We start from the raw sequence: 20,848 nt of genomic DNA, 5'->3' as shown, positions 1-20,848 counted from the left end.
GAACGGCGGTGTGCCCAGAGCGTGGCAGAAAATGGGGCTGGACGGGGCTGGGAGTCACTGGGAGAAGCGGCAACTGATGCAGCCGCTGGGGAAGGAGCAGCGGGCAGGGGTCTGGTCAGAAACCATGCCAGAAGCAGCAGCAAATTGCTGAGCAAAGGGGAAGCAGAGCTGGGCCGGTGCCTGGTCCCTGCTCCTGCAGCCCACTCAGGCCGGGCTTGGCTGCGCACGGAGAGGCTCCCGAGCTGCCGCGCTGCGCCCGTCTGTGCTGGTGTGGAGGTGGGAGCCTCAGAACCGCCCCGTGGCCGCAGGGTTCGGGGTCTGGGCTGCAGTGCACCGTCACGGCTCCTCGCTGCGTGTAACCGAGCAATTTGCTTTATGTCGTCTGCAGCGCTGCAGAGCCGCAGCGTCGGGCCCCAACAAACCTGCACCTCTGGGGCTCGTGCCAGTGGCACCTCCATGGGGACGGGACAGGACCCAGGCAGCAGGGGGGATGCAGGGCGAACAGGGGTGCAGGCAAAAGGCAAATTAGTCCTCAGGGCTGCAGAGTTGAGACCTGAACCAAAGTGCCTGCAGAAAGGGCTGCCTGGGCAGGGAGGAGCCGGAAGGGATGAGCTCCCCAGGGATCTGGGGGCCAGACGCTGGGGCATGCTCACCAAGAAGGTCAAGAAGAAATGGGTGTCTGTTCACACCCCAAAAACTGAGTAAATACAGAAGAAGGACCATATTCCACCGTGTTGGAAAGGGAGAATGGCAGTCCCTCCTTGGCTGACGTGCCAGCAGGACTCTGGCCCATCAGAGATGCTCCCGGGCACGTGCGCTCGCTGCAGACCCCGCATGCATGGTGCTGTCCACCGCAATGGGGCCCTGCAGCCCCACGCACCCTGCAACCAAGGCCGCTCGCCCCCGCTGCCAGTGCCGGTGGCCCTCACCAGATGCGGCTGCGCCTCAGCTCTGTCCTCCCCAGGCGCCAGGCGAGCGTCCAGGGGACGGAGCGGGACGGTGTGGCCAGGGGCACCGAAGCACGTGGGGTTGTGGAAGCTCCAGTGCAGCCCTCCTGCCCCATGCTGCTGGTCCCCGGCCCCGTGTGCCCTCATCCTGGGGCAGGAGTGCAATGCCCGCAGTGCCAGCCCGGCTGCTGGAGCCCAAGCACGGGGAACCCATGGCGCTGGGGAGCTGGAGGATGCTGCCGCAGGCGGGCGGCAGATGATGGCACAGGGGGGCCTGACCACAGAATCGGCGGTGGGAACACTCCTCCAGCATCAGTGCCCAAATCCCAGCCTGGGCTGGCGGGGATGGAGCCCCGGCTACTGCTGCCAGCCTGTCACAGACCCGGCACGGCACCACGCCTGCACAGGCAGGACCGGCCGCCCGAGTCCTGGGGACGTGCTGAGAGACACGAGACAAGGAGCAGCAAACCCCGAACCAGTGCAGGGGTGCCCGTGCACTGGGTGCTACATGCGCCTGCAACGGGAACAGCCCCGAGGGTCCCCGCCTGCCCCGGAGAGGTGGGGGTGGGTCCGGAGCAGCCCCCAGCCCCAGCTTGGCTGCCGGACAGGCACAGCAGGCTGCGCCAGCTACACCCTGGGACATGACAGCCGGAACAAACGGATTTGGAGCTGCCTGACAGCAGCGGCGCGGTGCCTTGGGAGGGAGGCACAGGTCCCTGCACCGCGCTGCCCGCGCAGCCCCACCGGCGGCTGCATGGCTCGGAGCACCCTGAGGCTGCTTGGCACCACCACCGTCCCTGTCCCCACCGCGGACACCCTGGCCCTGCGCCCGGCGGTGCCCCAGCCCACAGAGCTGCCCGGTGCCCGGCAGGATGGGCAACGCACTGGCTGCAGCCCTGCGGCAGGGTCCCGGGCAAGCAGCACCATCACCCTGCTCGCAGCCCCAGGACCTGCAGCAAGGAGAGGAGTGGATTCACCAGTCCAGGGGGTGGATTCACCAGTCCAGCCGACGCCAGCCCCTCGCACAGACCATGCCGTGACGCTCGATGGCACAGAGACGCAGGCGCGTTACAGCCAGGCAGCGCTGCCCTTGGCCGATGCACGTCGGGGTTTCACCGGGACTTGCCGGCAGCGACGTGGGCTCTGTGCCCCAGGGCAGCGGCGCGGCCCAGGGGGGGTCTCGGGGTCCCTGCCCGTGCGGAGGAGGTGGAGCTGGGCAGCTTATCTCCCCAAGGAATGGTTCAGCGATGACAAGGGGGGCGTGGGAGAGGCCGCTCTGGCTTTGTGGCCGCTGGGTAAGCTGTACAGAGTTCCCAGAGCGGCGTGCTGCAGGCTGCAGCCAGCAGTGCCCGGGGCGGTGGGCATGCAGAGCTGGCAGTCGGTGTGTGCCAGCGAGGCCAAGCCGGCTGCCACGGCCCCACTTGGGACGGCAGCCCCGGGTCCCACGCGCTCAGAGGTGGCTACCACAGCAGGATGGGGCGATACGGCTGATGGTGCCACCGCTCATGTGGTGACGGGTGAGCACCCGCATGTTCGGCATGTGAGAAACCATCCCTGCGGCAGGGCCGTGGCACACAGAGGGCCCGGACACGGCCCAGCTTGACCGCGGCACACCTGGGAGTGCCAACGTCCCGCCAGCGCCATGCATGAGCCCGTGACGGGCTGTTTGCAAACCGCGGCTCGGGGGGGGGTGGCAAGGAGCCCTTCCCGGGCTGACTGACAGCCACGACCGGCGCGGCATTCAGCACTTCGCATGCCACCGCCCTGCGGTTTTATCACTGCGTGACGGTTTAGCTCGGAGGGCCTGAAAGGGGTGAACTCTGCCCCGCGCGTCAGCGGGGCAAGCTAAGCTGCAGTGCATTAAAAACAGGAATATAATAGAGTTATCCATCATAATTAGCCTGGCCCAATTACACGCTCGCTCGGCCGCTCCCAGTGCGCGGTGCGGCTCCGTGGCGGCTGATGCTGCTCACGGCCGAGCTGCTGCTCCCCCTCGCCTGGCTGCTGGCCCCGTCGCTCCCTCACGGCTGTGCCAAGGCCGGCAGAGCGGCAGACGCTGGCCCTCTCCACGGCATCGACCAGGAGGGAGCAGCAGGATGGGGCACCCCGCCAGCCCCTGCCGCGGCTCTGCCCCGGACCCGCTGCTTGCCCACCACCCCGGAGCAGCAGGGCCGGATCTGCCGGGCCACTGCCAGCGCGCGGGGCTCAGCCAAATCCTGCCCCACAGACCCCAGCTCCACCGCCCCGGTATGGCAGCACGGGGAGAGGGGGGCTGTTTCCCCGGCACGGCACATTTCTCCTCCCTGAGCCCTCAGTAGCACCATGCCGCGTGATTCGGTGTGACAGCTTTGGGGACCGGCTGGAGGCTGAGCCACTGCCGGCCCCGGGGCAGGTCCCCGGCCGTACCGCTTGCCATGGCACTGCCTGTGCCCAGCCCGGCCGATGCCGAGCCCTGCCACGTGCCGCTTGTTGGCTCCGCACCGGCATCACCAGCGCCCGTGGGAAGCCAGGCGGCTCTGGGGTGGACGCTGCCCACGGGAAGGAGCTTTGGGAGGGACGGGGGGACCTGGGGGAGCAGGAGGGTGACGTGGAGCGGCACAAGACGTGGGCTGGCACGGCTCCACGGATGAGGGATGCCAGGTCAGTGGAAGCACAGGGCCTTCCCCACACACTGCACGGCTCGCCCCACAGCCAGCCCCACGGCATCAGGCTGCAGGCAGCTTTGTGTGCCCGGCAGGCGCCGGGTGTCCCTCCCCACCTCACCCCCCACACAGCGGGGTCTCACCACCCCGGCTCGCCCATCACCCCGGCGGGTGGAGCAGCTGCTGCCCAGCGCCAGCCCGGCTCACCCCGGCACCCACCACACCAGCGAGGCTCTCCGTGCCAACGCGGGCACAGGGCCGAGGGGCATGCAGGGAAGGGGGTCCCCTCCAGCAAACGGGCACTGGTCCCGAAGGATGGGCCCAGGGAGTCGCTCGGGAGCCAGGAGGGGAGCCGGACCCCAGGGATGTTGCGGGGAGGTGCGGGGGGTTCTCGCCCACGGAGCGGGGCTGAGTCAGGGGGTTTAGCCCTGGGCACAGAGGGGTTTTGGTGGTCTCACGGGGTTTGTGAGAGGTATCCGGCCCTGAGGGGGGATTAGGGAGGTGGGGGGAGGATGGAATATCTGAGGGAGCAGTGAGATGGAGCACGGCCCTGGGCTGCCCGTGCCATCCCCAGGGATGCAGCAGTCCTTGCTGTCCCCGCTGGGACCCCTCCTGAGCCCCCCGATGGGCACAGCAGCCCATGAGCACCCGCAGCATGGGGGCTGCTCCCCCCACCCCTGCTGTGTCCAACGGCTGCGTCCCGGTGCAGCCCACTGCAGGCAGGCGGGCAGGGAGCGACGCTGCTGCTAATTGCAGACGCACAATGCAATTAACTTGCTCCCAAGCCACTGCCATCTGTCCGGACCAGCCCGGGCTCTCCACCCGGGTCCTGCCACAGGGGCCTCCACGCTCGGCTGCTCCTGGCACCGTCCCGCTGCACGTTGCACGGCCCCCACGAGGTCCCGTGCGGCTCCGGTGCTCCCGGTGCAGTGCCTGGTGGGAGGCACTCCCGCAGGACAAGCTTCCCGGCTCGGGGAGACCCAGCCCGGACAGAGCAGTGGCATACGGCTCGCAGGGCTGGAAAGACTCCTGGAGCCCTCCGTGCCAGTGCTGGGGAACCTCCTGAGCAGGCGTCTGCGCTGGCGTCTCCCAGGTTCGGCCATGCTGCCCCGTATGCTGCCCGCTGTCCCGCCACCAGCTGGCTGCCCGGCCAACCCCCTTATCTACCCCAGCCCCTCATCCTCATGGCTGACCAGGGCTCCCCGACCGCGGCCATCCCAGCCCCGACGGCTCCTGCACTGCCAGGCTAAGGGAGCGCACGTGGCACAGCCTGCCCGCTCTGGGCGGCAGCGCAGGGACGTGCGGCACAAAGCCCAAGGCACCAACGTGCCAGCCCTGGCCCGGCCCCGCACACATCGGCACAGGGTACGAGCGCCTTGGGGGACAGCGGGCGCTGCCCCCCGCAGAGTCCCACTGCCGGAGGGACAGATCTGTCCCCGTGTGAAGGACGCACCGCGGAAGCCTCCACACCACCAGCCGTGCCCGCTCACTGCTGCTGCCCTTCACCAAAACCAAGGACCGCTGGCGTGGGGCTGCAGCCTCCCAGGGCGGGAGAGACCCCGGCACTGCTGCACCGGCACACACCGGAGCAAACCCTGGGGCCGGGAGCACCACCAGCCCAGGGCCTGGGAGCAGCTCTGGGGACACCTCTGCAGCCCTGCTCCGTGCCTGGTGCCGTGGGGATGCCCGGGTATGGCTGTGCACGAGCCTGGCACACCGCCGCAGCACTGGCACCGGGAGCTGGTCAGCCCTTCGGTGCCCCGGCACGCTCTACCACAACCCGCGGCAGCACATACCCCGGACGGCACGGCACAAAGGTGTGGGGGGCGACCGGGAGCCCCCAGCCCGCACCCGCAGCGGTGAGGCTGGGACACGGCCACCCTCGAGGAGCAGCGAGGGCGAACAGACCACGCGGAGCTGCTGGCTGGTTTCATAGGATCTCTTTTACTGACCTCGCTGGGGAGAGCCATGGGTCCATACTGCATGTTTTACAAACACTTCACGGTATATACAAGTCAGGTTTTAGTGTTTTGCCCCCAAAAAGAGATGCTTTTGGATTATCGATCAGCCCCAGCTTCCCTGATGAGAAATGATTGGGTAATCAGGGGAGCGCAGGGCCCCGAGGGAGCGGGAGCCCCAGCTCAGGCAGGGCTACGGTATAGAGTCGCCCACATTAACATGTCATGCAAAAGCAAAACTGGATAATGAGAATAATAATAACAACGAATGCTGAGGAATAAGATGGCTCGATTTACACGTGGCAAATGAGAGCAGGCGGGAAGGAGGAGAGATGCTGTGGCGATCCGCGGGTGAGCCGTGGCACCGCGCCGTCCCTGGGGAGGAGGGGGTGTGCCTCGGGCACGCTCGCACGGGGCGAGGGGAGGGCCAGGCGACCGTGTGGGTGCCTCTCGAGGGACTACAGCCCTGTGGGGGGGCCGAGCGTGGGGGCTACGGCCCCGACAGCCCGAGCCGGCACGGCCCTGCTGCTGTGTCACTTATTGCTTCAGCCCCTGCCCAGGGCCCGGTGGAGCACGGCGGGGGGCCGGGGGCTGCGTGCTGCCAGGGGGCAAGGGCAGCGGGGGGGGCCGGGGCACCCCGCTGCCGGCCAGGGGGCTCCGGTGCCAGGGGGCAGCCCCCACGCCATGGCAGCATGGCCCCCGGTCTCTGCCCGAGGACTCAGGCAAGTACAAAGGGAGGGGAGCACGTCCCAGTGTCCTCAAGTGCGGTCCCACTCGCCCCGGGACGGGGGCACGGGCTCCGTGGCAGCGGTGAGGGGAGGTGGGATGGACATCCAGCAACACTAAAACAAAGCGAACAGAAAAGATGGGATGAGACAGGGAGACTGGTCCGTGAGATGAAGCCATCGAGCCCAGCCAGCAGCGCCCCGTGCCCGTCCCACGCCAGCCTGCTCGTCCCGGCGCTGCCTCCGCGAGCGACACCTCCCGTGGCCAGAGCAGCGGGGCGCAGCTCTGCTCTGGCACAACCACGGCTGGAAAGCCTTCACCGCAGGCGACTGTACCCCAAACTGTACTTGGAGGAAAACGTTACCCCCCCCGGACACCTCGGCATCACCGCCCCGAGAACGCAGCACCCAGCTAAAGCCCTGGCACCAGCCCACTGAGCGCGGGACGGCGGGGAACCCCGGCTCCAAAGAGAGAGACTGGAAAGGTTGGCGTTACCTGTGCCGGCGAGCACGGCCGAGGAGCTTCTGCGTCCCGGGCTCCCCTCGAGCCCATCCACGACTTGCTGACGTCAGAGACCCAGCTAAGGAACTCGCCCAGCGGCAAGGGGACTTCTTTGGTGGGACTGGAAAAAGACGTCTGCCAGAGAGAGAGCGCGTTATTGCGGGTGAAGGGAAGGAGAGGAAAACCCAGAGGAAAGGAATTACCACAAAGAAGAAAAGAGGAGTCCAGTTTGAGAGAGAGATCCACCTTTTTTCTAACAAGAGAGCACGCCGGGCTGCTGCAGCATCCCACGACCCACCCTGTGCACGAGGGTCCTGCGGCCTCCGCGCCCCTCAAGAGGGTCTGGAGAACCCCTGTGATGGGGGGGGCGCGCGGCCGGGCAGCGGCTGGGGTCTGGGCGCAGGAACCGCGCGCGGAGCCGGGCTGGCTTTAGCAGCGCAGGCTCTGCCGAGCTCGGGCGCGGGCTCTGGCGGACGCCTGTCAATTCATTAAGCCACGTCAGTGTTAAGAAATCGACCTTGTGCGGAGCACTTCCCAGATACACGCAGAGACAGACAGACAGACAGACAGACGGGCAGGCAGCAGCAGGCACGGCCGCCGGCTAGCGGCGACATGAGCCACGCGGGCAGGGAGAGCCAAGCACGGTGGGTGCGTCCCAGCGGGCGGGCGGGCTGGCGGAGGTGGTGGCGGACACGCAGCGAAGCCCCTCGGTGGGAGAAGCGGCAGAGCGGAGGCAGGTCCCTCCGCACGGCGCGGAAGCACCAGGCAGCACCAGCGTGCACTTACGGTCGGGGCACCGGCTCTGCGGCGCGGTAGCAGGGATGTGCCGGGGGGGCCAACCCAGGGAGCCGGGGCAGCTCAGGAGCCGGGGCGCAGAGCCCCCTCCTCTCCTCGCCGCGCCGAGGGCAGGTGGAAGGGGTCCAGGCAGCAGCTCCGGGGCCAGCGCGGAGGGTCTGGCTGTCCGGCAGGGAGCCCGCGACGTCCTCCTCGGTCCTGCCGGCACAGCCGGCTGCGGTGCACCGCGGGGACACAGGGTTGTCTCCTCCTTCGGGGTGTGGGAGATGAAGCCAGCAGGGTTAATTACAAAAGAGTCGCTAAGTGGTTAGATCAAAAAACACGGAACTGTTTTCCGGCTCTGCCTTGGGGTGTCCGAGCGGGACGAGCTCTGCAGAGGGCAGGAACGGCAGCAGGGTCCCGGGGCGGCAGATCTGGGAGGGTAGTGTGTTTTCTCTCTCATCTCTTAATATACAAATACTGTCAGAACAATCGTATATATTAATATATTAGTCTAGTCTTTTTGGTTAAACTTTAGGCACTGCTTTGGAAGAATGGAGTTTAAAAATTAAAAAAAAAATAAAATACTAGTGATTAGAGAGCAGCGTTGCCACATGCGGAGCAGGCGAGGCGGTGGGTTCCTCGGGCAGGGGCCGGTGGGTCTCAGGCCACACGGAGCGGGGTCCTGGGCAGCCCCGGCCGCTCCCCACTCGCCTCCTGCCCGCAGCTCTGGCTCGGGAGGGACAAGGTGAGGGCAGCCGCCTCCTCGGTGCTCCAGGGACCCGTGGCGTATCTGCGCCCAAAGCTCGAGGAAGAGTAGGAGGAGGAAGAGAAGGTCATGGAGAAGCCAGAGCCGGTGGCGTCAAAGCTCCCTCGCCTGGAGCCCGACCGGGAGCCGGTCCGAGAGCCCGACCGCGAGCCAGAGGTGGATCCAGCGCTGCTGACGTTGTAGGGGCTGTAGTAGCCCTTGCTGGACTGGGAGGAGGCCTCCAGCAGCCGCAGGCCAGTCCCGTCCTCGATCATGCTCCGGTCCATAGCGTCCTTGTAGGAGATCTTGAGCTTGGTTTTGGGGCAGGTGAGGTACTTGGAGTAGGTGTTGACGTCACGCAGCTTCTGGGCCGTGCGCGTGTCAATGGTGCCCTTCTGCAGCGCCTCGTCCAAGGAGACGCGGCCTTCGACATCGGGCTCGATCAGGCCCCCCGTCAGGTACTGCACCTCCAGGAAGCGCTGCCCGGCCTCGTAGTACAGCCAGCCCTTCTTCAGGGCCTGGGCCGCCGACATCTTTGTCTTGGTCCGCGGGTCCTCGAAGCCATAGAAGGCCTTCTGCGCCAGGTTGATGCGGTCCACCATGATTTTGTCGACCAGGCCCTTGTTCACGGCGTCGGCGACGGAGCACTTATCCCCGGTGTTGGGGTCAATGATGCCGCCGGTGCAGGCCTGGGCTTCCAGCAGCCTCTGCCCTGTGATGTTATCCACGAGGTTGCGGTGCATGGCCTCTGTGATGGACACCTTCTCCAAAGTGTCCGTGTCCAGGATGCCTGCCACCGGCCCGGTCTCCTCGGTCGGGTCGCTCCACATGGATATCTGCGTGCGGGTGGGGGCCGGACTGACCGTGTAGGAGGAGGATGATCCCACGGAGGACGACCGCGACCGGAAGCCGCTCATGTTGCCGGAGAGCATGTCTGCAAACTCGGTGATGGAGAGGGTGCCCGAGCGGTACTGGTCCAGGGCCGACTGGTCAATCAGGCCCTTGCTGATGGCATCGTCGATATCGTACTGGCGGCCTGAGCGCCTGTCAATGATCATTGACTTCACCACGCCATCAGAGGAGGAGGTGGTGATCTCCTCCCACTCACACTCCTGTTCTGACAGCTCCAGGTAGGTCTGGTGGTCGATGAGGCCCTTGCGATAGGCTTCGTACACGGACATCTCCTTGCCCGTCTCCGGGTCGACGATCACCACCCTGCGCTTGCGGACGGAGGACTTGGAGGAGGTCTTCCTCTCCCGCTTTTTCTCCTTCAGGGGCAGGAGGCAGAGGCCAGTCTCTGGGTCAGTGATGCACCGCTCCATGAGCTGCAGGTAGGTGAGGTTCTCCTCTGTGTTGGGATCGAAGAAGCCCTTGGTGTCATCGCTGGGATCCAGCAGGATCTCATTCATCTCCTCGTCAAAGAGACCCCTCTTGTAGGCAATCTCCACAGGGAGGCGGTGGCTCTCCTCGGGATCAATTATGCCTCCCGTTGCAATCTGGGCCTCCAGCAAGCGGATGCCATGGTCCTTCAGGATCAGACCCTTCTTCATGGCCTGGAAGAGGGAGATGAGCTTGCCGGAGTAGGGATCCCGGTAGCCAGTGACTGCCCTCTCAGCAGAGAGCAGCTTGTCCTTGAACTCGGGGCCCACGATGCCCATCCGCACAGCTTCCTCCACTGTCAGCTTGAGGCCCTTGATGGGGTCAATCACGTATCCCGTGGCTGCCTGTGCCTCCAGGAGCTCAAACGCGGTGCCTGGCCTGATGATACCCTTCTTCATGGCCTGGTACACGGACAGCCGCTCCTTCGTGGAGTCCACAAAGACACCAGCGATGCAGCTGGTGCCCTCCAGGAACTTCTTCAGGTTCTTAGAGACCTCCTCGACGGAGGTGAGGCCTTCCTGGAGGCGCTGGGCAGTGGCTTCGTCCATCACCTGCGAACGGACCAGCTCCTCCACGGTGATCTGCTTCCGCAGCCCCCGGAAGGTGAGCTTCCTCGTGTCGCAGAGCGGGAGCAGGAGGAGCCCACTGTTCTCATCCTTCCGGCAGCGCTTCAGGAGCTGTGTGTAGCTGAGCTTCTCCTCCGTGGATGGGTCCACATAGCTTCGCACCTCGCTGGGCTCGGACAGCATGTCGTACGTGTCCTTGTTGATGAAGCCCCGCTGGTAGGCCACCTCCAGGGGCAGATGGAAGCCCAAGTGCGGGTCGATGATGCCACCGGTGGCTATCTGGGCATCCAGGAGTTTGAGGGCCTCTTCGCTGGGAATGAGGTCTTTCTTCATGGCCTGGAAGATGGAAATCTTCTGTTCGCTGTATGGGTCTCTGTAACCGGTCACGGCCCTCTCTGCAGACAGGAGCCGGTCATGGATTTCAGGCCCCACTACGCCCTTCCTGACCGCTTCGTCAACGGTCAGCATCTCGTTCTTTGTGGGGTCGATCATGAAACCAGTGGCAGCCTGGGCCTCCAGGAGGGAGCGGGCCACTTCGGAGTTGATCAGTCCCTTCTTCAGTGCCTGGTAGATACTGAGCTTCTGCTTGGAAGAGGGGATGTAGATGCCAGCCACACAGCCCGACCCGTAGAGGTACTTCCATACAGTCTCCACGTCCAGAAGCTCCCGGAAAGTTTTGGAGCCCTGCTTCAGCAGGTTGTAGATGTCTACAGAGATGATCTTGGCCTCGTAGAGGTCCTCGGCTGTGATGCGGCGCCGGACATAGTCATAGGACGTGAGATTCTGCTGCCGGATGATCTCAGTCTTCTCGATGATCTCAATGATGATGATGATCATGCGCTCCTTGGACACACGGCCCGACTGGAACTCCTCCATGAGCTGCTTCCGTTGCTCCTCAGGCAGCAGGTCCGAGTGCATGATTTCCCACAGTGACATGGAGGAGCCTGCCCTGCTGCCGACGGGGATGTCCACCTGTGTCTCCTCAAACACCTTCCGTGTCTCTGCCTCTGTGTACACGTGGGTGGTCTCCACCACTGTAGGCTTCTCAGGCTCCCGCAAGGGCAGCAGATAAAGGCCCGTCTCAGGATCCTCAATGCACTTCTCCTTCAGCTGCAGGTAGGTGAGGTTCTCGTGGGTGTTGGGGTCGAAGAAGCCCTTGGTGTCGTCGGTGGGGTCAGAGAGGGTTCGGTTCATTTCCTCATCGAAGTAGCCGCGCTTGTAGGCCACCTCCACGGGGAGGCGGTGGCTGTGCACGGGGTCGATGATGCCGCCGGTGGCGATCTGGGCCTCGAGCAGGCGGATGCCGTGCTCCTTGACGATGAGTCCTTTCTTCATGGCCTGGAAGAGGGAGATGGTGTTGCCCGAGTAGGGGTCCTTGTACCCAGTGACAGCCTTCTCGGCGGACAGCAGCTTCTCATGCAGTTCAGGCCCAACAACACCAGCCTTCACGGCCTCGTTGACATACAGCTTCCGGTTCTTCACGGGGTCAATCAAGAACCCGGTCGCTGCCTGGGCCTCCAGGAGGACCACAGCAGTGCTGGGCCTCAACAGGTTCCTCTTCATGGCCTCATAGATGTTCAGCTTCTCCTTGGTCGCCTCCACATAGACGCCAGCAATGCAGTCGCTGCCATGCAGGAATCTCCTCACCGCATCTGTTTCAGAGAGGTCCTTCACCGATTTCTTGCCTTCCTTCAGCTGCTCGTACTGGGCTTTGCTGATGATGCGGGATTCCACCAGCTCACTGGCAGGTACAGGTGCCCGGAGACCGCTGAACGTCAGCTTCTCCTGCTTTTTGGTCTCCGCCTCCTCGATGATGGTGATCACAATCTTGATGATCTTCTCGATGGTCACCTTGCCGGTCTTGTACTGTCGGAGGAGCTCCCGCCTGTGCTCCTCGGTGAAGTACTCGGAGTGGATCAGCTCCCAGATGGTCATTGTCTGGCCCTTCATGCTGCCCACTGGGACCTCTACAGTTGCCTTGTCAAAGCACTCCTTCGCCTGGCTGTCTGTGTAGACCTCCTCCTGCTGTGACTGGATGGCTTTGTCCGACAGGGGCAGCAGGCAGAAGCCAGTCTGCTTGTCATGGTGGCAGTTCTTCTGCAGCTGGGCATAGGTGAGGTGCTCTTGGGTGTTGGGACAATAGAAAGCCTTGGCGTCATCTCGGAACTCGGACAGAGCCTCGTTTATCTCTGGGTCAAAGTAGCCCCGTTTGTAGGCGACCTCGAGCGGGAGCCGGTGGCTGTTCACAGGATCGATGATGCCTCCAGTGGCGAGCTGGACGTCCAGCAGACGGACCCCGGTGTCGCTGGGGATGAGGCCCTTCTTGAGCGCTTGGAAGAGGGAAACTGTCTGGCCCGTATAGGGATCCTTGTAGCCAGTCACCGCCTTCTCTGCGGACAGCAGCTTCTCGTGAAACTCTGGCCCCACCACCTCGGCCTTCACCGCCTCGTCAACGGAGAACAGCTTGTTCCTCACAGGGTCGATGATGTAGCCAGTGGCAGCCTGCGCTTCCAGCAGGGACAGGGCAATCGCTGGCTTCAGCAGGTTTCTCTTCAGGGCCTCGTAGAAGGTGAGCTTCTGGCCAGTCGACTCCACTAGGACACCAGCAATGGCATCTGTGCCCTTCAGGTACTGCCGCACAGACTCCATCTCCGCCACGTCCTTCACAGACTTCTTGCCCTGGTGCAGCTGGTTGTAGAGGTCCTTGTTGATGATCTTGCTTTCCAGCAGCTCAGCGGCAGGCACAGGGGCCCGGAGGCCCTCAAAGCACATCTGGCTCTTTTTCTCACTTTCCTCCACAACCGTGATGATGATCTTAATGATCTTCTCCACTGTGATCTTGCCAGTCCTGTACTGTTGGATCAGGTCCCGCCTTTGGTCCTCAGTGAAGTATTCGGAGTTGATGATCTCCCAGATGGTCACCGTCTTCCCTTGGAACTTGCCAAACGGTGCCGTCACTGTGGCCTTCTTAAAGACATCCTTAGCTTCTTTGTCGGTGTAGACCAGCTCTCTTGCCTTGGCTGCTTGGTCAGTGAGTGGCAGGAGGCACAGCCCCGTGTCTGGGTCAGTCACACACCGCTCCATGAGCTGCAGGTAGGTGAGGTTCTCCTGTGTGTTGGGGTCGAAGAAGCCCTTGGTGTCATCGGTGGGGTCAGAGAGGACCTGGTTCATCTCCTCATCGAAGTAGCCCCGCTTGTAGGCAGCTTCTACAGGCAGACGGTGGCTGTGCACGGGGTCGATGATGCCGCCGGTGGCGATCTGGGCCTCGAGCAGGCGGATGCCATGCTCCTTGACAATGAGATCCTTCGTCATGGCCTGGAAGAGGGAGATCTTGTCGCCTGTGTATGGATCCTTGTAGCCGGTTACCGCCCGTTCAGCAGACAGCATCTTGTTGTGCAGTTCTGGCCCAATCACGCCCTCTCTCACCGCCTCGTTCACCGAGAGCCTCACGTTTCGCACAGGGTCAATTATAAAGCCAGAGGCAGCCTGCGCTTCCAGGAGGACCAGCGCGGTGCCTGGGCTGAGCAGCTTCTTCTTCATGGCTTCATAGATGCTCATCTTTTGATTAGTGGGCTTGATTAACAAACCGGCAATGCTGCTCTTGCCCTGCAGGTACTTCTTGATGTCCTCCCTTTGCGAGAGCTCGCCAACACTCACAACACCCTTCACCAACTTGTCTAAGCTCTCCTTGCTCAAAATGCCAGCATCAGCCAGCTTCTCTGCAGACACCTTCTGACGGATGCCGTCAAATGCAAACTCCGGCTCCCCGTTCTGCGCTAAGCCATCCACCGCGTCTCTGCCATTGGGCACAGCTTTGACATCCAGCAGCTGCGTTGTCGTAACCGTGGCCTCCTCAGGCAGGTCATCCGTCTGGATCATGATCTCTCGTGTCTGGGCCAGGGCAACCTTGTACTCTTCCTGCATCTGCTCGAGCCTCTCCCTGAGCTTCTTGTTCTCCTCTTCCAGGAGTTTCTCCTGCTGCTGTCGCTGTCTCTCCAGCTGCTGCAGCTCCTCCTGCTTGTGTCGGACATTTTCCTCTGCTTCTTTCTGATGCTTCTTGGCTTCATCCAGCATGGCTTTCAACTGCTGCTTCTCCTGCTCCATCTCCTTCTGCTGCCGCTCCTGCTCTGCCTTCAGGTTCTGGGCTTTGTCCACCTCATCTTTGAAGAGCTTCTCCAGTTTCGTTTTCTCCTCCTCGATGAACTTCTCCTTCTGCAGCAGGGCATCCTTCTCCGTCAGGAAGGTCTGCTGGAGGAGCTGCGTCTCCTGGCGGAGCTGCGCCTGCTGGGCCACCTGCATCTAGGGTAGGAGAGAGGACAGCACAGTCAGATGGCACTGTCTGCCCAGGAGGGCAGCACTGGAGGGGCAGTGGGGGCAGGCTGGGGGCGGGGGAACAGGCAGCAGGGGTGGCACTGGGTTGTTAGGGGCGCAGAGACCGCTCTGCTCTGCTCTGCTATGTAGGTTAAGAGTTAAGGCAGCAGAGCTGGGGTTAGGGAGCCACAGCAAACAACACAAGGGTGGAACGAGCACGGAAAAAGGCACGAGCTCTTCTGTGGAGGTCAGAGACTCCCCACCCGGTAGCAAGGCTGGGAGCTGGGGACGGCTCCTGTCTACGGAAAGAAATGAGGCAGGACACTCCACGGGACCAAAAAGCCAGCACAGGGGGTGTTGATCACCCCTCTGTAGCAGGAGCCGCTGGCAGCAGAAGAGGGTGGGGGGTGGGAGGTCCTTCTCCAACACCTCCCTGCTGGGTTTGCCTCTCTGCACCTGATTCCGGCTCTGTGCACGCACTTGACTCGCATGTGGGGGTCCTGCCCCACAAGCAGCTGCTCACCGTGACCCCTGGCAGGAGGGACAGATGCTGAGGCGGGAGGCTCGGTGACGCCTCTGCCTCCTGGACGGTGGCAGCAGCCAGCCCTGTGCCCATGCCCGCCAGGTGCAGGCTGCAGCAATGGTCCTTGGGGAATGGACAGCGTGGCTCCCAGAGCCTGGCCAGCCACCCGCACGCCTGCTGTCCTGGGACACGGCGCGGGGCGGCTGGGGAGAGGGAAGGCCTCCCTGTGTACCACCACCGCTAAGGGGGACCCATAGCCCAGTACCTCCTCCGCCTTCTGCTGCAGCAACACTGCCTCCTGCTTCAGCTTCTCCTTCTCCTGCTCCAGGTCAGCGATGGCTCTCCGCAGCTTCTCCGCGTCCTGGTCGCTCTGGTGCCGCTGGATCTCCAGGGTGTGCACCAGTGTCATCTTCTCCTGCGTGGCCAGCTCAGTCTCGTGTAGCCTCTCACTGATCTCCTCTGCCTGCTTCTTGAACCGCTTGGCTTCCTCCTCGGCCTTGGCCTGGGCCATGCTCATCTCTGCCACGTGCAGCTTGAGGCGCTCTGCCTCAGCCGTGATCTCCAGCTGCCGCCGGCGCTCAGCCTCCAGAGTTTTCTGGAAACCCTCAGTCTCCTCGGCCAGGCGCTGCTGCATCTGCTCCTTGTCCTCCTGCAGCCGCTTGGCGTGCTCCTGTGCCAGGTCCTTCTGCTTCTGCAGCATCTCTGCCTCGGCCTTCAGCCGTGTGGCCTCCTGCACCGCCTGCATCTTCTCCTTAAGCATCTTCTCCGCCAGTGCCCGCTGCTGCGCCAGGTCATCCTCAGCCAGCTTCCGCATGCGGGCGGCCTCCTGGGCTTCCACGCTGAGCCGGGCAACCTCCTCCGCCACCTGCTTCATCTTCTCGGCTTCCTCCGCCAGGAACTTCTGCGTGTTGTCCTTGTCCTTGAGGATCAGCGCCTTGTTCTCCTCCTCAATCCGGCTCTTCAGCTTTGCCAGCTCCTCCATCTGCACCCGGACCTTGAAGAGCTCCTCCTCCACCTGGGCCTTCTGTCGGACGGCGTCGCTCACCTCCTCCTTCAGCCGCTGCAGCTCCTCGTCCAGAATGCCTTTCTGGTGGTCCGTCTCATCTAGCTGCAGCTTCACTTTGGTCAGCTCCTGCTCCACCTGCGCCTTCTGCCGCAGCGTCTGCTCAGCGAACTTCTTGTGCTTCTCCATCTCGGCGTCCGCCAGCTGCTTCTGCCGCAGGGCCGCCTGCTCCGCCTGCGCCCGCTTGGCCGCCTCCAGCTCGGCCTCTTTCCGCAGCTTCTCCGCGTCCGCCTGTGCCTGCGCCTTGGCCTGCGCCTCCTCCTCTGCACGCTGTTTCAGCCGCTCGGCCTCCTCCACCCGCTGCTGGGAGAGGCTGGCGTCCTGCTCGGCCTTGCTGCGGGCGAACTCGGCCTCCTCTGCTGCCCGCCGGGCCCGCTCGGCCTCCTCCCGCAGCCGGTCCAGGAGGCTCTGCTCCTGCTGCCTCGTCTGCAGCAGCTCCTGCTCCTTCTGCTGCACGGCGGCCAGGTGGGCCTTCTCCTCTGCTGCGATCCGCTTCTGCGCTGCCTCCCGCGCCAGCTGGATCTGCCGCTCCGACTCCTTCTCCGCCAGCTCCTTCTGCCTCCTGGCCTCCTCCACCATGGCCTTCAGCCGCTCCACCTCCTCCAGGGCCAGCCGCCGCTGCCGCGCGGCCTCCTCCTCAGCCACCAGGATGGCCTGCACCTTCTCCTCAGCCTCCCGCCGGCGGCCCTCCTCCTCCAGTGCCAGCGCCCGCTGCCGCTCGGCCTCCCGCTCGGCCTGCTCCCGGCTGCGCTGCACCTCCTCTGCCTCCCCGCGGATGCGGCTCAGCTCCCGCTCCAGTTCGGTCTTGCCCGCTGAGGCCTTCTCGAAGCTGGCCTTCAGGGCGCGGATCTCCTCCTCCACCTGGCGCCGCTGCCGCAGCGTGTCCTCCACCAGGCCTTTCTGTCGTTCCAGCTCGCTCTCCGAGGAGCGCTTCAGCAAGGCAATCTTCTCCTCGATGTCCTGCTTGTGCTGGGCAGCCTGCTCCTCCAGCAGCTTGCGCTGGTAGGCCTCATCCTCTGCCAGCCGTCGCAGCCGCTCGTTCTCCGCCTCCTTCTCCTTCAGGGCGATCTCCGCCTCCGCCTTCAGCCGTGAGGCCTCATTTATGGCTGCCAGCTTCTCCTTCAGGATGCGCTCAGCCTCGGCCCGCTGCCGGCCAGCCTCGTCCTCTGCCAGCTGCCGCTGCCGCTTGGCCTCCTCGGAGAGGGCCCGCAGCCGGGCGGCCTCCTCAGCCAGCTCCCGCAGCTTGCTGGCCTCAGCCTCCAGCCGCTGCTTGGACTTCTCACTGGTGGAGCGCGACTCCTCCTCTGTCTTGGCCTTGCTCTCCAGCAGGATCTCCATCTCAGCCCGCAGCTTGGCCAGCTCCTCCTCCACCTCCTTCCTCTTGTGGATGGCCTCGCTCACCTCCTTCTTCAGCCGGAAGAGCTCTTCCTCCAGGAGCAAGCGCTGCTGCTCTCTGTTCTCCATCTCCGCCTTCAGTCGGATCACCTCGTGCTCCGCCGCCAGCTTCTGCTGGGCCGTGCCCTCTGCCAGCTCCCGCTGCTTCTCCAGCTCCTCCTCCGCCAGCTCCTTCTGCCGCAGGGCCGACTCCTCTGCCTTGGCGCGCTTGCGGGCCTCCCGCTCCGCATCCTCCTTCTGCTTCTCTGCCTCCTCCTGCGCCAGTGCCTTCTTGTGGGCCACCTCCTCCGCCTGCAGCCGCAGCCGCAGCGCCTCGTTGGCCTTCTGCCGCCAGTGCTCCAGCTCCTTCTCAGCCTCCTCCCGTGACTGCTCGGCCTCCAGCTGCTGCTTCTTCAGCCGCTCGGCCTCCTCCTGCAGGTGGGCCACGGTGATGTGCTCCTGCTGCAGCGACAGCTCCAGCTGCGCCGTCTTCTCGGCGAAGGACAGCCGCTTGCTCTGCAGCTCAGCCTCGGCGCTCCGCTGGGCCACCTCCTGGGCCACCTGGATCTGCCGCTCCTTCTCAGCCTCCGCCTGCCGCATCCGCCGCTCAGCCTCCTCTGCCTGCAGCCGCAGCTTCTCCAGGTCTGCCAGTGCCTTCTGCTTCTCCCGCGCCGCATCCCGCTCAGCCTGCACTTTGCGCTTCAGCTCCTCCTCTGCCTCCCGCTTCTTCTGGCTCTCCTCCTTCACCTGCCGGCGCAGGCGCTCAGCCTCTTCCTGCGCCTGCCTCTTCTGCCTCTCGGCATCCTCGGCGCGGGCCCGCAGCTCCTGCAGCTCCGTCTCAGCACCCGCTCGCTGCTTCTCGGTGCTCTCCAGCTGGAGGCGGATGAGGCGGATCTCCTCCTCCACCTTCTTGCGGTTGTACTCGGCCTCCTCAATCAACTTGACCTTGGACTTGATCTGGTGGTCGGAGTTCTGCCGCAGCTGCATCAGCTCCTGCTGGATGTTCTGCTTCTGCTGCTCGGCGTCCACGGCCACCACCTCCCGCCGGGTGACCTCCTCCTGCATGCGGAGCTGCAGCTCCCGTGCCTCCGCCTCTGCCTGCGCCTTGGCTTTGGCGTGGGCCTCGGCCAGCTGCCGCTGCTTCTCCAGCTGGGCCTCCACCTCCGCCAGCCGCTTCCTCTCCTCCTCCTTCAGCTTCTCGGCGGCTTTCTGGAGGGGAAAGAGGGTGCAGAGAAAACAGAGAGGGGAGAGAGAAAGAAATCACAAGGGATGCGACCGAGCCGCGGCATCAATGCCAGCCACAACCACGCACCACCGAGAGATGGGACGGTCCAGGGCGGAGGGGTGGAGGATGCGCATGGAATGGCTTCGGTCCCTGGGCCTCCCCGCGAGCTGGAGGCAGTGATGCCAGCTTCCAGAAGACGTATGGCAGACAGGGGACACACGACTACCGTGTCTCACTGAGCACAGCGCAGGCGGATGGGCGACAGGACCAAGACAGCAGTGCAAGAAGCGGGATGGCCCACGTACCACAGAGAAGGGATGGAGCGCGAGCAAAGCCCAAGGCGATGGAAACGGATGCGAGCAGCTTGCACACCACCACCGTGCCCGCTGCCCTCCAGGGAGAGCCCTGCCCGGCCCCCCACAGAGGGGAGCCTCCTCCCATGCTCCTCCAGCGCCAAGAGCCATCACCGTGGGGAAACGAGAGACACAGCTGGAGCACCGGGGTGAGTGGGACAGAGGGGAGCGGGTGGCGAGGGAGGTGCCAGCGGAGCTTTCCTTGCCGAGAAAGCCTCGACGACGTGGAGAGCAATCCAAGCTCTGGCCTGTGCTGCCCCAGCTGGTTCGAGTCCCCGCTGCTAGCCCACCCCAGGCAACCCGGCCAGCTGGTCATCTGCCGAAGGGCTGACACGGCTCGTGCGCAGCTTGGGGCCGTGCCGCAGAGCACTCGTGCCACATGCACCATGAGCAAGGCAGGCGCATGTTCCGTGCAGGACCTGGTCAGCGCATATGCGGGTGAGCGGGAACCCCCGTGCCACAGGACTGGGACCCCTCGTGCCACCTCGAGAGGTGCAGCGAGGGCTGGGGAGCAGAGGCAGAGGCAGAGGAGGGCGAGGAGCGCGGGGGGCGAGCGGTTCTCCGGAGGGCGGGGGTGCAGCGGGCAGGAGGGGTGCGCAGGCTGCTGGCGGCCATGGGGTGAGGCGGAGGGTGCCATGGGGAGGAGGACATGCGCAGAGTGAGTACCTGGTGCAGGGATGCCAGAGTCATCCTGGTTTTTTACCCTTCATTAGATCCCCACCAACACAAACATCCCCCAAGACAAAGCACTGGCAAAGCAGCTCGACTTCCAAGGGCAGAAACCAAGAGTTAGAAAGGTTACCAAGACAGAACACCCGAGGGCTCCGGTCCCGCGGTGCCCGAGCACAGCGTTCATGCGGAAGGCGGATGCTGACTGCGCTACGTGTATCTGGGAAGTGCCTCCTACCACCAGTCACGCCAGAGCCCGGTGGTGCCCGGAGCGAGCTCTGCATGCCACCCCGGCCGGCGCTCTCAGCTCGGAGACCCGCTGCACCCAGAGCCAGCAGCTTCGGTCCCAGGAGCCCAGAACAGAGTGGGGTTAGAGGCCGTGGGCCAGCGTTAGTGATGGGGGGCCGGCAGTCATCATGAACCATGTTCCCCGTTGTTATGCAGGAGAGAGAATGCAGCCGGAGTCATGCCACCCCTCGTGCCCACACGCCGCTCCCCTACCTCCTCCTCCTCCAGCCGCCGCAGCGTCTCCGTGATGAACTTGATGTACTGGCTCGTGAGCGTGGTCAGCTCGCTGTACCGCGTCCGCAAGTCCACGTACTGCAGCAGACAACAGGGGTCAGCAGGAGGGGAGCGTGCCCGTGGCACCCCCGGCCCAGCTGCTGGCACCCCACGGTGCTGGCGCCGGATGGAGGCAAGCCTGCACAGCAGCCGCCCTGTGCCCACCCCTTTGGCAAAGGGCTGCAGCCCTCCACTCCTGGGCTAGGAACCACCCGGGCTCAGCCGCACACCAGGACCTGTGGGGAGCCCCAGATCCCCGCACAGAGAGGCCCCCCCTCACCTCCTGGATGATGCTGTCGGACGCAGACTGCACTTTGGGCTTCTTGGCCGGAGAGGCCATCGGCTCCACCTGCGCCTTGAAGGTCACCAGCTGCAGCTCATAATCCTGCCAAGGAAAGGGGTCCTCAGCACCGGCCAGCATCCCCAGCGAGCCCCCCAGCCCCTTCCGGGGCCGCTGCCCCTCCCCAGCCCCACGCCTGACCCAGCACCCCCGGGGAGGCCAGCCCAGCATGGGCAGGTGCGGCCAG

At 64.4% G+C, this 20,848-nt stretch overlaps 1 protein-coding gene across 30 annotated transcripts in view; it reads right to left on the bottom strand.

Annotated features, from left to right (window-relative positions):
• Positions 1 to 7,761: 7,761 nt before the first annotated feature.
• The window catches only part of PLEC (plectin), an 81,333-nt gene continuing 68,246 nt past the window's right edge, over positions 7,762 to 20,848 (bottom strand). For 29 of the 30 annotated variants that reach the window (XM_075743046.1, XM_075743042.1, XM_075743043.1 and 26 more), the window contains 4 exons: positions 20,602 to 20,706; positions 20,262 to 20,360; positions 15,342 to 18,722; positions 7,762 to 14,541 (listed from right to left, as the gene is read on the bottom strand). In XM_075743046.1, coding sequence (XP_075599161.1) covers positions 8,212 to 14,541; positions 15,342 to 18,722; positions 20,262 to 20,360; positions 20,602 to 20,706 — 9,915 coding nt within the window. In that variant the 3' untranslated portion in view covers positions 7,762 to 8,211. The remainder of the gene's footprint in view (positions 14,542 to 15,341; positions 18,723 to 20,261; positions 20,361 to 20,601; positions 20,707 to 20,848) is intronic. The other variant, XM_075743069.1, reaches the window with a different exon arrangement.

The sequence above is a fragment of the Balearica regulorum genome, chromosome 2 (genome assembly GCF_011004875.1).
Source record: "Balearica regulorum gibbericeps isolate bBalReg1 chromosome 2, bBalReg1.pri, whole genome shotgun sequence".
In the NCBI taxonomy this organism is placed as follows: domain Eukaryota; kingdom Metazoa; phylum Chordata; class Aves; order Gruiformes; family Gruidae; genus Balearica; species Balearica regulorum.
The sequence above is the reverse complement of the archived record's forward strand: the minus strand, read 5'-3'. Positions and strand labels throughout refer to the sequence as shown.